A 13,530-nucleotide genomic window follows, 5' to 3' on the forward strand; every position below is an offset into this window, starting at 1 on the left:
CTCAAACCACTCTAAATAGCTACTCCTGCTATTTATATTTAATTCTAATGCTCCCTACCTCCATGTTGACACTGTATTACACAAGAAAGTGAAGCTAGAGAGAATTATCAGCATGAGCGTTTACTCTCCTAGAATTTAGGGCTTAGACCTCACTGCATCCAGAGCTCTCCTCTTTGTGAGGAGTGGTGGTGGTGGTATGGAAGCATCACATTCTTTTGCAGCAAAGGAGGCACTCAAGAGGGAGGGGGAGCAAAATGAGTGAGGTAGTGCTCTGCAGTGTATAAATACAGGCAAATCTCCCCCACAGTCTTCTGCGTGTTAGAGAGGTGGAACCAAGGATTGAGGCAGATTTTTGTGGGGTTTGTTTGGCATTGAAGTTGATTTTGAGCATTTTCTGATTTGTTAATTTAATTCACTTACAGTAGTTTTAAAGTATTCTTCCTTTGCATGAAAAAAATCTGTAAGCTACTGCTGAATAGCAATAGCTAGCAAAAGTGAGACATGCTTAAAATATTGTTGCTTATTGTAGAGATTAGAGTTTGTCTTTCATTAGTCTCTCCTTCTGGTAAAATCCTTTGATTTGTAAAGACTCCAGAGGTTGATGTCATATGTTCATTCCCTCAGGCAGGAGGTGAACCAGCCTGCCTAAGCTCAAGAGACAGCCAGTTTGACACCAAGGAGCAACCCAGAGCAATGTCCCTGGCTGGGGTAAGCTGTCTGGTGACAGGAGCAGGAGGATTTCTTGGCCAGAGGATTGTCCGCTTGCTTTTGGAAGAAGAGGAGGCTCTGGCTGAGATCAGACTGCTGGACAAAGCCTTTAGTGAGGAAGCACTTGGCAGATTTGAAAGTAAGTACCATTTCATGAGGACTGTGTGTTGCAGGTATATGTGTTGCTGTCTCACATGGATAGCCTGGAGGTCTTATCCTCTCCTTCAAACCAGCTTTGCAGATAGAAGTTTTATTTCAAGGAAGTCTTGCTTTATCCCTCCCTCTCCCTCCAGTTCAGAAATCAGATGTAAAATGAAAACAAGAGTTCTCCTTGTCAGGCACTGAGGTTTCTCTAGATTGGGAGAGAGAGACTGTTCATTCAGTAAACAGGCTGTCTTCAACCTGGTCTCTATTACAACAAAACCCACAGAGCAAAATTAATGTAAAAATCTCACTCTTTGGCTCAGGAGAAAGGAAAACACAAGCTTTGCTATACTGAGCAGGAGGGCAGTGTTATCCAGAGCATGCTGTGCTGGGCTCTGATATGCCAGACTAGAATGCAGTGACAAAGTTGTGGGTGTAAATTCTAACAGTTTTCTTCAACCTTTGGTTAGTTCGGTTAATAGTGATCTTCTGACTGAGAGCTGTGAGGAGGTATTTTAAAAATTGTTGTTATTAACATTACCACAGTTTTCCGGAGAGCAGAACACTTGTGCTAAGCGCAGAAGAGACAGGACCCCTTTGCAAAGTGCAAGGAAGGACTCTGGCTTCTTGAATGGATTGGAGACAGCACAAATGAGTGATATGTCCAGTGTTAGAAACAGTCTGTGGCAGGGAAAGCAGCTCAGAGTATTGTTTTAAATGTCCCATTTCCTGAGATACTGAGCACATCTATAAAAAGGCATAGAGGGACCAAAATTCAATCAAGGTCTTAAGTCCTTACATTACATTTACTTATTAATGCTTTCCTTCATCACATCTTCACCTCAGGACTCTTCTTTTTCTATACACATATGTGAACCCTTTTGGAATATCTTCATATGATTTGCTAAAGAGCCTCAATCTTTCTATAAATCATTTAAACATCATCAAAGAATAGTAACAGTGCACCATAAACCTGGTATAAATTGTACAAGCCTTTATGATCATTTTATAGAACTGAGACTTCTTTGCTAGATGGCTCTGAGCCTTGCAGCAGCCCTTCCTACTCTGATTTTCAGAGCATTTCCACAGAGACAAAACCTGCAGCTGTAGTAGAGGCTGAGGAAGCCAGAGTGTGTGTAGTTTAGCACTGATGCAGCAGGACAGCAACAGAGGCATCTGCGCTGCTTTGGGCCAGAAGAGCTTTGTGAGGACAATCCTAGGGAGTGAAAACAATTGTTTGTGTGGGCACAATCTTGGCTGAGCTGCAGCAAAGGTTTCCCTGTTATTTTTTCTTTTTTTGTTAATAGGCAAGCTTTCTGCCCTCTTTTCTTATCCTCCCTTCCTCCTCCACTGAGCACTGCCCACACACCCTCTCTCCTATTCTTTTGAAATTCCTGCTGCTTATCTGACCAGCACAGGAGGTGGAGAAAAATCAATTATCAAAGCATTTTTTCCCCCATAAACTTGTAGTAGGAACCATAGGCTGGTATTCCAGATGTGCTTAAACAGACTTGAACCGCTGCACTTTGACTGGCAGTTCCTTTGTCTGGATCAGCACTTGTGGCTACATCTCCTCAAGTGTCCTACCAGAGCCTGTGCTTGGGACTACCTGAAATATTGCCCTGCCAATCCCTTTCAAGCTCTTCTCTATCACAGTGACTCCTATTCCAAGTGCAGGGCTGCTACAAAACCTGTAGGGCTGGAGTCTTCTGACCTGCATTATTTTTACTGTGGAGGCTTTTGCTTGCTAGCAGGTGTTATCTGGATTTCTTGAATAGCCAGGAGCAGAGCTGAGTGGGTTTTTTTCTCACTAATCTCTTGAGCACCTTGAACTTGTAATCTCTTTGCAGAGTCAGGGCAGAGACAGAAGAGTATGTGCAAGTTACAGCTCCTTGTGCCAGGAGACACTCAGGGACACTCCTCTTTCGACCAAATAACATTCCTGCTGAGACCTTGACCACTGCATTCAATCTATGTAGAATAGTGGCATTAGCATTCTTCCACAGCCCTGAGGAGTTCAGGATGATCCAATTAATGTCAAGTGCTGTGAGCTGGAGTCTACCCAGTGACATTGTGTGGCTGAGAATGAACGTCAGGTTGAACACAGTAGTTCGGTGCCTTGGGTTTCCTACATCCAATCCCCACTTCAGATTTATCTTTCTACCTTTCCTGGTCTTCCATTTAACACAATTCTTTTTTTGTTCACTACTGCATTGGCACTTCTGGCGAAGTTAGAACTCCAGTATTGTTCTCAAGAGGATTTCTCACTTGTCCTTATCTCACCCCTCTGCACATCTCTTCCCTCCTTCCCTGAACCCTCTTTTCATGTCATTTTTCAGAGACACATTTATAGGTTGTGTGATACTTGAGCATTGAATGGTTTTGCACTGCTAACCCAACACTGATCCAAAATAGAAGGAAAGTAAAGGGAGAAGGAATGTGATGGGTTTTTTCCAGAACTCTTTCTGAGGAAAAATTGCTATCTTTTTGCTCAACCTTGCAGACATTAATTTGCCTTTATCGGGGCATTCAAAACAGAAAGGCAGTGTGGAAAAAAGTAGCTGAACATCCAAGTAGCTGAAAGGGAGACAGAATAAACATTTCAGCTTCTCTGAGCTAAAGAAGCAAATAAATTGTTTTACTCTTTACAAATTAAAATAAGATGCAATTTTAAATTTTCTCCCATGAATACACGAAGTAGACCATTTTAATGAACCATCCAGTTAATCAGGAAAATGGAGAGCTCTCATGAGGAATGCCTTCCCCCACGCTTCACCTCACAGATGTTAGGTCCTATCTAAAAGAACACTAAGAAATTCAAGCTAAGAAGTTTACAGGCATGCCTAAAGATATTCCCACTCAGTTCCAGATCCCAACAGCTACCTCTCTCAGTGTTTCATAATAAAGACACGGGATGAAATACTACTTGCTTTGGAGCTGGTGATGCACAAGATTTCAGACGTGGCTGAGGCTAAAAGCTGTACAAATTGATCAGGTTCTTCTCTTATCTAAAAGGGGCATTTGATTATGGAGTAAGACAGAGGATCTGCCTGTGCTGTAGAGTCCTTCCCCAGCAGCTGCGCCTGGGGAGCCATCTAGTGCAACCACAGCAGAGTCTCCGAGAAGACCTGCTGTAATGACACCACCTCCTTAAAAGTTGTAGGTCATGTTGAGAAAGTCCTCTCCTCTCTCATGGCATTGCTGCAGCCAGGCCAGTTGAATTCCCAGGAGAGCAGCATTGGCTCAGACTGTAAATGTCTCCAAGTGATCATCTTGTGCTGGCTCATTTGTTGGTGTAGTTCTGGGCTGTAGAAAAGATGCTTCTGTTCAGCACAATGTAGGGCAAGGATGGCTCTGAGACCTAGAGCTGACCAGGGTCATACACATTAGCTGCTGTGGAGGGAGAGGGCTTAAAAATCAGGAGTTAAAGCAAGCCAGGGCTGAGATAGCTCAGGAGAACAGTCTTGAGAGTTCAGATAAGATGTACATACTAAAAATGACCCCACAGCACAGATGCTGAAATGGAGCCAGAGCTAGAGCTGGAAAAAGCACAATAAGTCCTGGTGAATGTACAAGAAAAAGATGTGTCAGAACTGCATGTGATGTACTAGAAGAGCTGCAATATGGGTAAGGTCAAGGGGAAGAAAGTAGGTGTGAACACATTTCTGTGCTCACATGCTGTGGGTGGAGAGAGATCATTCATCACCTTGAAGACAGGAGCTTGCAGCGCCTGGCTTGGGTTAACACATCTATAGCCACACAGTCTTCAGGACACGGGTAGCCAAAGCTACTCCCCTTTGAACTTTAAAATAGTCACACCTGAAGGAATCTTGCTATCAGTGGAAAATATTTCTCTTTAAATATAAAAAAGAAAGAAATGTGTTGAATATTGGCTCCAAATATGTGGTAGGTAATGCAACATAGACCTTTATAGCACTGCCATTAGCACTTGAAAATACAGTTATTGGAAAATGCCTCCTGTTCCACCAGCCTTAAAATATCATTCCTGTGCTGGGACTGTCAGCACCTGCCAGCCAGGGTCAATGCTTCACCACTCCTTTCAGTGCTTTTCTTAGGATGCCTGTAAACTCTTTTGCTTCATTTTCTGCTGCTCTTGCAGAGTTCAAGGTTAAGACTGAGGTGAAAATCCTGGAAGGGGACATCCGAGATGTGACATTCCTGCACCGTGCCTGTCAGGGGGTCTCCCTCGTCATCCACACGGCTTCCCTCATCGACACCCTGGGCCTCATAGAGAAGAAGTTGCTCTGGGAAGTCAATGTGACAGGTGAGCAGGTGAAGCAACTTTCTCAAACCCGTGCCTACTATGTCCTGATCACCATCTGCTCAGGAAAGGGAGCACCTGATGTGTGTTTACCTTGAGCCAAGCTAACTGTGTTGTTCTGCATCTTGCACAGGCATACCTAAGAGTGCAAAGCGTGCGTACATGCAGCCCTATGCAGTTCTGGGCCTCTCCACACCCAGTCTCCCGCTGCAGGGTACTGCTGGATCGTTCACTCTTGGCAATACTTACGTATGCCCATCCTGAGATCTGCACAGACTCTGCCTTCAGTGGCTATAGTCACAAGCCCATGTTCAGTGGAACTTTCTGAAATCAATTCACCTCTGAAATCCCAATGCCCACCTCAGAAATCAGTTCTTATTCTCCCTCTCCACGTAGCATCCCTGCCCTGTGTACGTTTTTCAGTTTTTACAAACACTGCAGTTACAGCAATGTTGCATCGATAACATCCCAGAGTCTGTGGCTCTTTGCTTCCTATTCTTTTTCTTCTTCCTTTTCTTCTTTTCCTTCCATTTGTCATAAGGTCTGGGTGTGCAAGAAGGCAGTTGAGAGGAACAAGTGCTCTCCCACCTTGAGTTTATAACTAAAAATTCCCCAACAAACTCAAAGCTGTGGGAGGGAGGGGTTTCAGTGACTCATTGATGGGGTCTCCCCTTCTACTGAGGAACCCCTGTTCTTCCTGAAAAGATCAGATGAAGGGGAAAGTTTTGGCCTAGGAATGGCCTGTGTAGCATCAGTTGCCAGGAAATTTAAATGTGTTTCCTAAAAGAACAACTTCACCCCCCTCTCTGTGATCCCAAAATTCTCTATGCTTTTCAGAGAACTGGTACTGCCCAACCTGTATGCATGCTGAACCTCCCCGGCTGTGTTGCTTCAGCAACTTGGGGAAGATTTGGGGAAGATGTTCTTGTTTATATGGATAGTTTTCCCAGTTCTTTGTTCCTCTCTCCCACAGATACAGGACCTCTTCACAGAAAAATAAGGAACATACCTCTACAGGCACCACTTTACAAATATTGGCTACTCACCAGTGTTCAGAGTAAGAGAGAATTCTTTGTAGTCGAGTTGTCTCTTACATGCACCTTAAAAAGAGTGAGATGGTATTTTACTTGTTTTAGCCTGACTTACTGCCAGTATCTTCTGCTTCCAGAACCTTTCATTTCTGCTCAGTCAAAGCCACAAATTGTCAGTGACCACAAATTAGAGACCAGTGGGCAGCCTCTTAGGTCCCTGCCAGGAGGAAGAGCAGAGAGCCAAGTTCCTGGAAACCTGTGCATTGGGTAGTTTGAAAATATACAGGGTTGGTAGTTCAGAAAGAGGATTTGTAAAGCTCTGTCTTTATGACTCTACTGCTGCTGCAATCACTTTTTTCACAGCAGAATGTGTTGCCTAAATCCCTGGGGAAAAATAATAATAAAAAACCCCAACAAAAACAATCAAGCAAATATTCAAGTGTCCCCAAACCAGAAAGCTTTGTAAGCTCTGACCCCCCCTTCCCTACCCATGGATGAAAAAAGCCCACTGGGTCAGTGAAGGTTACTGATAACATTTGCTAGAATGAAAGCACGCACCAGTCCTTCTCCCACAGCAAACTGACCCTGAGCTCAGTCAGTAAATACTGCTGTCCTCTTTTCCCTGTTTCCCTCCACTTTCACTCTGATGCTCTTCTGGCTTTCTGACCAGCCAAGACTGCTATGTACTTCATAGGCTTGCAGGACAAAAGTTTTGTTTCTCCTAGAAAATAGAGCTTTTATAATACAAATGTTTCGAGAAATCAGATGTGGATGCTCACAAAGCAGAACAGAAGCAAACAAGTTAAACTCGGCCTGATGCAGGGCTTTCCTCTCTGTCACATGCCACACAATGCCTCAGTGCAAAAATATCTTTTTAGGAAGGTAGGGAAGCAAATTTTTAAAAGGAAGGGAATAAAGAAAGTAATGAAATATAATCTAAACAGGTTTGGTTTCATTTAACGTACTTCTCAGTTCAGGACAGGATTCTTCAAGCTGCAGAGAGAGGAGATCTGACCAAGCTCAGGCCAGAGATGTTGTTTCTGATCTAAAAAGCCCTCTTTTTCCTACTTTGGGAGCTCTAGATTGACTTGCATGTTTCACTTTTGAAGGTACTCAGCTACTGCTGGAGGCATGTGTCCGCTGTAATGTCCAGCACTTCATATACACCAGTACCATAGAAGTGACAGGCCCAAACTGCAGAGGTGACCCAATTTTCAATGGTGATGAAGATACAGCTTATGAGAGCATATCGAAATTTCCTTATGCCCAAAGTAAGAGACTGGCAGAGGATTCTGTGCTGAAAGCAGATGGCCAGGTGCTAAAGGATGGCGGCACACTGATGACCTGTGCCCTGAGATCCATGTACATTTTTGGAGAAGGATGTCCGTTTCTTCAGGGTCATCTGGATAAGTGCCTGCTGAACCAAAATGTCTACCTGCGCTTCTCCAGGAAGGAGGCTTTGGTGAACCCTGTGTACGTGGGGAATATCGCCTGGGCACATGTGCAGGCGGCCAAAGCCCTGAGAGTCCCGCAGAAAGCCAAGCATGTCAGGGGGAAGTTCTACTACATCTCAGATGACACTCCTCACATGAGCTATGCGGATCTAAATTACGAGCTGACCAAGGACCTAGGGTTTGGAATCGAGCCCAAGCTCCCCATGCCTCTGACAATGTTGTATTACTTCTCACTGCTGCTGGAGATCGTGAGCTTCTTGCTCCGGCCCTTTGTCAGATACATCCCCTCCACCAACCGTCACCTGGTCACCCTCCTGAATACTCCATTCACCTTTTCTTATAGAAAAGCACAAAAGGATTTTGGCTATGTGCCCCGCTACACGTGGGAAGAGGCCAAGCAGTGTACTGGTGAGTGGATTGCCTCTGTGATCCCCCAGCGAAGGCTGTACTTGCAAAGCAATGCTGCCTAAGCCTAAAGAGAAGCTGAAACCCAGCTAAACAAGTAGGGCCTTGAGCTAGAGGAGAGCAGATGACTACAAAGCATTTAAAAGAATACTTTGTGTAACAGCCCACTGCCCCACCCCCACCCTCAGAATAAATAAAAGTGAAATGTTCGTTTGCTTATCAAATACAGGCTGATGAGGGTAACTTTACTGTATAGTCCACACACACTTCTACATCTTTGCAGCACAAAGATTGACTTTCGTAAGATTCCACAAAATCCACGGTATGAACACATCAACCCTTCTTTCACTCCAAGCCACCTTTTCCAGCAAAGCACAACTTTTCCTAGAACTATGATTTCTCTTTACAAATATGTGCCACTCAGCTACACCCTATTCACTCAGCGCCGCTTGCCAGCCTTACCAAACATACAGCAGGCAGAAGCCACTTGATTGCAAAAGCTGTTACAAGTTTTTAAGTGTTGTGCCATTCACCTGACAGTCAAACATTGAGCCCTGTATGCATTGTGAGGCCAAAAGTGCAATACAGTTTCAGTAAGGACAGTATGTGGAGGGAGAGAAGGGGAAATTTGGTCAGGTTAATACTTCCTTGTAAATTCTCATTTTCCTAGTTACAAATTTTGCAATAAATCTGATGGGTGTCCAGCAAACAGCTTCAAGAAAATGAAAGGGAGAAAAATACTACAGGACAGCCTTGGTCCTTTGCAGAGTCAAAGTATTTGTGAACACTGAGAAAAAGTAAACAGTGCTGAAAAAAATCATGCAATTACCAGGTTTCAGCTGGGAACAAAGGCTAACCTTAGCAGATAGGTGCACATGTGCTGCTCCCATTCTACTCTGATGGCCGTATGAATTTCTGCAGAATGTGTAACTTGACTTTCAGGCCAAAAATGCAGATCTTGTCTGAACAAGCAGATGTCATCCAGTGTTTGTTTCTTCAGTGTATGTCCCACTTGTTGAAAACAACTCTAAGAGATGGGAATTTCTCTGTTCTGTTCAGGATGGTGTGAACAGAAACATTTTACCTGACTCAGTACTAATGTAAATAAATCACAATTCCAGAGATGCTGACGACTTAAAGTCTGTGCTGAGTTCAATTATTCAGTGTCCTAGACATTGGATAGTCCCAGTGCAAATATTACTATTTGCTTTAGTAACATCTTTGGTTAACTGTGTAAGAGCTGAAGTAGTTCAATACCAGACACCAGAACTTCCAGTCATATTCTGAGGACACAGAGATAAGTTTTCCAGTCGTCCACTGAAGGCCTTGTAAACACTCAGCAAAATAGAACTACCCCTCTATGCACACCCTGTTTCGCTCCACTCCTCTCGGGTATTTTTTCCCCTCCAATCTCCGTTGAGCCCACTCTGTTTCCCTCCATTGTATTATGTCAAAATGTTGCTGAGTAGAGGGGGATAATCACTGCCCTCCATCTACTTGCTGGCTATGCTCCCATTGACATAGCTTAGGATACTGTTCCACCACCTTTGCTGCTGAAGCACAGTGCTCCCTCACATCCAGCTGGATGTCTACCAAGACTTGCAGATTTTTTCAGCAGAGCTTCCCCCAGCCAGTCAGCCCCAGCTCCAGCACACGACTTTGCATCGGTCCCTGGTGAATTCTGTCAGGTTTTTGTGGGCCTATTCCTCCAGCCCACATTGTAGCTCTGAAAGGCAGCTTTGCCTTCAAGCCTGTCAGCTGTTTCCCCCACTTTGGTGTCATGTGCAATCCTGCCAAGAGCGCACTTCATTGCCTCCTTTTCTCACCAAAAGCCTCCTTTCCATTCACCTCTGTACGTACTCTGCTCCCCTCCAGAACTCTTCATTTCTATTTCCATTTCCATTCCCCTCTGGGCCTCTCTGTTTGCAGTCTATGGGCCTCCAGTCACCACCACTCATACCCTGTTCCTTTCCAGTTGCCAGCTTTCACTCTGTTTCTGGGAAGAAGGCTCTGAGCTGGCCACAAGCCTCCAAAACACTCCCAAGTACACAGAATTCACAGCCCTCTGAGTGCTACTAGTAAAGCTACAGGTCAGGTCCATGTATTTACATATACACAGTTGCCTCCAGGGTTGAATAAGGCTCTCAGGATTTATAAGACAAAACACTGCTGAAGGTGGTTATCAAACACCACTTAGAAAAGCAAAAAGGTGTTTAACACAGTAACATCCATCATTTTCCTAGGCTAATTATATTTCATCCTAATGTTCAGTGAGACCAAAGTGAGGGGTGCAGCCACGTGTCTGTCACTGAAGTAGGAGTAGAAAGGGCAATCCAGGCACATGGAAATAGAGCAGGAAAGGAAGGGAGAGAACAACAGAAGCAAAGCTGCTATTTAATAGGGGAAGGCACTTAGCACATCAAAGAGCTGGAATATTACAACATATACTAGAAAACTGGGACATCTTTCCCCAGGTTTAACAGAAGTCCTAAAATATCCACAGATGCTGCCAGAGAGAATAGAGGACAATTTTTCTTCTGCAGTTTAGTGACTTCTTTCCCAAATGCAAGCTCCCATTGCCAGAGTTTACTTTGCCATTTTTGCCTTCTCAGTAAGACAGTGGGACCTTTTAACGTCTCCAGGAGCCTTGCGCCCAACAGTCAGATTTATAAATGCTAAATTCCTTCTTTGCTGAGCTTCTTTCCTATTTCTTGATACAACATCCCTTCCTTCAATCCCCATGACAAGCCACTCCTGCTGACAGGGTGCTTATTCCCCACTTATGTTTCTTCTCTAACACCCCCTCCCACCTCATCAGCAAGGTATTCATACTATGACAGAGACCTTCTTCTCGCCTTTGTGATTTCTTCCTTCTTTTATTCACACCATAGAATTAATAATTGAGGGTTTTTTTAAAGGTGATGTACCAATGCTCATAGACTCATGAGAAATGCTGTCCTGCTGTCCATTTCAGGTGAAATTTCCAGTTCTATTTGAGGTGTGTCTTGTTTTCGAAACACTTCCCACACTCAGCACACATAAAGAGGTTTTCTCCTGTGTGGACTCACTGGTGCCTGTTGGGGTAAGCGCTTTGTTTGAAGCACTTCCCACATTGGGAACACACACAGGGCTTCTCAGCCGTGTGGGTTTTGTGATGCTGAGTGCTGAGAAATCCCTGAAGCCTTTTCCACATTGCATGTATTTGAAGGAAGTCTCACCACTGTGAGTTTTTTTGGTGATTCCCCAAGTGAGAGTTTCACTTGAAGCTTTTCCCACGTTCAAGACAAGAGTAGGGTTTTTCTCCTGTGTGTATTTTTCTGTGGGAGTCCAGTGGGAGCTAACCACTCTCTGCACATGAAGGGCTTCTCACCTGTGTGAGTTCTCTGGTGTTTAATCAAATCAGAGCTCCGCCTGACATCCTTGTTACATTTGGGGCATTTGTGGGGTTTCTCTGTCTGGGATACCTCACACTGATAAAGATTTGATGTCTGACTCATATATCCAGAGTGATTGTCACCTATAGCATCTTCTGGGTGGAGAAGAATGACACTGAGGCCCTCAAGAGCCTGTTCTAGATGAATACCATCATCTTGTCTCTCCCCAGAGAGCTCTCTGGTGCATCTCTGGCATGTGCTGGTTCTTACAGGCCTCTACCTTTCTACATCTCTGGAAAGCATTATCTTCAGATGCCTCTGGCAATGTCTCATATTGTTTCACGTTCTCAGGATTGTCTGCCAGGGGACCTTCATCTTCATTCCCATTATTTACCTCCTCATCTTAAAGAAGCCAGCAGGAGTGCTCAGCAAGAAAGCAACATAAGGACTTGAAGACTGTGAGTCTTTACTAAAGGCTAGTTTAAGGTTGGACTTAGAGGGCAACACCTGTTCTTCACACAGGGATTTAGAATTGTTCCCATCCTTAATCTCTGATGACTAATGATACCCTGGACTTGCCTGCAAACTCAACAGAGAAGTGACTTTGTTGGCTTTATGTTACAAATGTAGTGAATCACTTTGATATATTCCTCGCCTTTGGGGATGTTGGTGGGGAGATCCCCTCCCTGCCTTGAAAATGGCCATGCACAGCTCCTGCTCTTCTTCCTTCTGGAGACCAACTGTGAATGAACCCTGAAGCAGACTTCAGAACAGCAGGAATTACCACCTAGACAACCACTCCATTGGGAGGATACTCTTCAACCTGCAGGCTGCCCCAGCATTATCACTGCCCCATCCCTCATCCCACCACATAGTAAATTTGAGCTGTGCATATCCTGCATGGCAGACACAGTCCCCAGAGGATGGAGGGCAGGGAGGAGGACCCTTTGCCTTGCCACCCAAGTGAAGAAAACTCTGCCCCACAGCAGTGGGGTGGGAGTGCAGCCTGAGGGGAACCAGCCTCGTGGGTGCTTCCCTCAGCTCCAGTGTTAACACAGTGGGGAAAGTGTTTGAGAGAAGCCTTGATGTTGGGCCTGGGCAGGAGGATGGTGGCTCCCTCCTGGCCCACTCCTCTTGCTGCTCCCCTCGGGGGCTGACACAGGAAGCACTTCCCGGAGAGCTGCCAGGTCAGGGGGCTGGTGGTGCCCAGTGCCACAAGCAGCTGGTGGGTCAATGCCCCAGTGTGAAATAAGACCTCGAGGCGAGGGCAAAACCCCAAACATGGTGAAGATACTCCAATTTGCAGAAAGGGCTCCCTGTGCTGAGCTTCTCGCAGCCCCCTGGTGCTGTATCCAGCTCCCTGTAGCACCTGCTGGTGCAAAACCTGCCTGACAGCAGGAAAGGAAGGAAAACATAAGGCTTACATTATTTATTTTTAGTTGTGTTTTTGTGGTGTGGTGGGGATTTTTATGCCTCTAATTAATTCTTTGTTTTTTTCTTGGTGCTAGGGTGCAGGGAGGGCCAGCAGAAGGTGAAGTGGAGAGATGGATCCAAGCACCCACACACCCTGAACACCGTTGGGTTTGCATCTGTGTTGTCTTTCACTTCAGGTGTCTGCTCAAAGTGGTGGAGTGCCTGTAATAAAAAATACCGAAATCCTGAGGGAATGGGTACCTGAACACGTTACTCTGCTGCTCAGCAGAGAGAGCCTGTGCATGCTGTTACCCAATAACAAACACAAGCTAATAAAGATACTCTGAGAACAGGCACACTATCTGCAGAGTGGCTGATTTGCTGCACATTTACACTTCACTCTAATTTGTAGCTGCTTGTTTATATACTCTTACACCTGGCAGGTTAGCAAAATGGCAACCAAAATATACTTGATCCGTAAGAGGCTTATTATTTTTAAGTTAGCTGACCAGTACCATTCATATAATTTAATTAGTTTGTTTGGCAATCAGTAAAGCAAACTATTGGTTATCAATGAAGCTCCACTGTCAGCAGGGTAGCAGTCAGTAAGAAAAATTTTGCTTCTGTAAACACACTGGAAAAGAAAAAAGTTAAGGTTCCTTTGCTGGAAAGGTGTTTATTTACCTACAGGTATGCAGAAAAGGAAGAAGTAGCAAAGA

At 44.8% G+C, this 13,530-nt stretch overlaps 1 protein-coding gene across 3 annotated transcripts; it reads left to right on the forward strand.

Moving 5' to 3' along the window:
• The first annotated feature begins 331 nt into the window (after positions 1-331).
• Positions 332-13,165, forward strand: HSD3B1 (hydroxy-delta-5-steroid dehydrogenase, 3 beta- and steroid delta-isomerase 1). 3 transcript variants are annotated; one of them, XM_027730377.2, is made up of 5 exons: positions 332-359; positions 625-847; positions 4,973-5,137; positions 7,275-8,027; positions 12,907-13,165. In XM_027730377.2, exons 2-5 carry the CDS (start codon positions 694-696, stop codon positions 13,074-13,076), a joined length of 1,242 nt encoding a protein of 413 aa, XP_027586178.2. In that variant the 5' UTR covers positions 332-359; positions 625-693; the 3' UTR covers positions 13,077-13,165. The 3 variants fall into 3 exon arrangements, with proteins under 3 accessions (XP_027586178.2, XP_027586183.2, XP_027586180.2); XM_027730379.2 differs by lacking the exon at positions 332-359 and adding an exon at positions 407-494; XM_027730382.2 differs by lacking the exon at positions 12,907-13,165 and having other exon boundaries at positions 7,275-9,163.
• Positions 13,166-13,530: the final 365 nt, after the last annotated feature.

This window comes from Pipra filicauda, unplaced genomic scaffold (genome assembly GCF_003945595.2).
Source record: "Pipra filicauda isolate LSUMZ 115617 unplaced genomic scaffold, ASM394559v2 scaffold69_size3009148_pilon, whole genome shotgun sequence".
NCBI lineage: Eukaryota > Metazoa > Chordata > Aves > Passeriformes > Pipridae > Pipra > Pipra filicauda.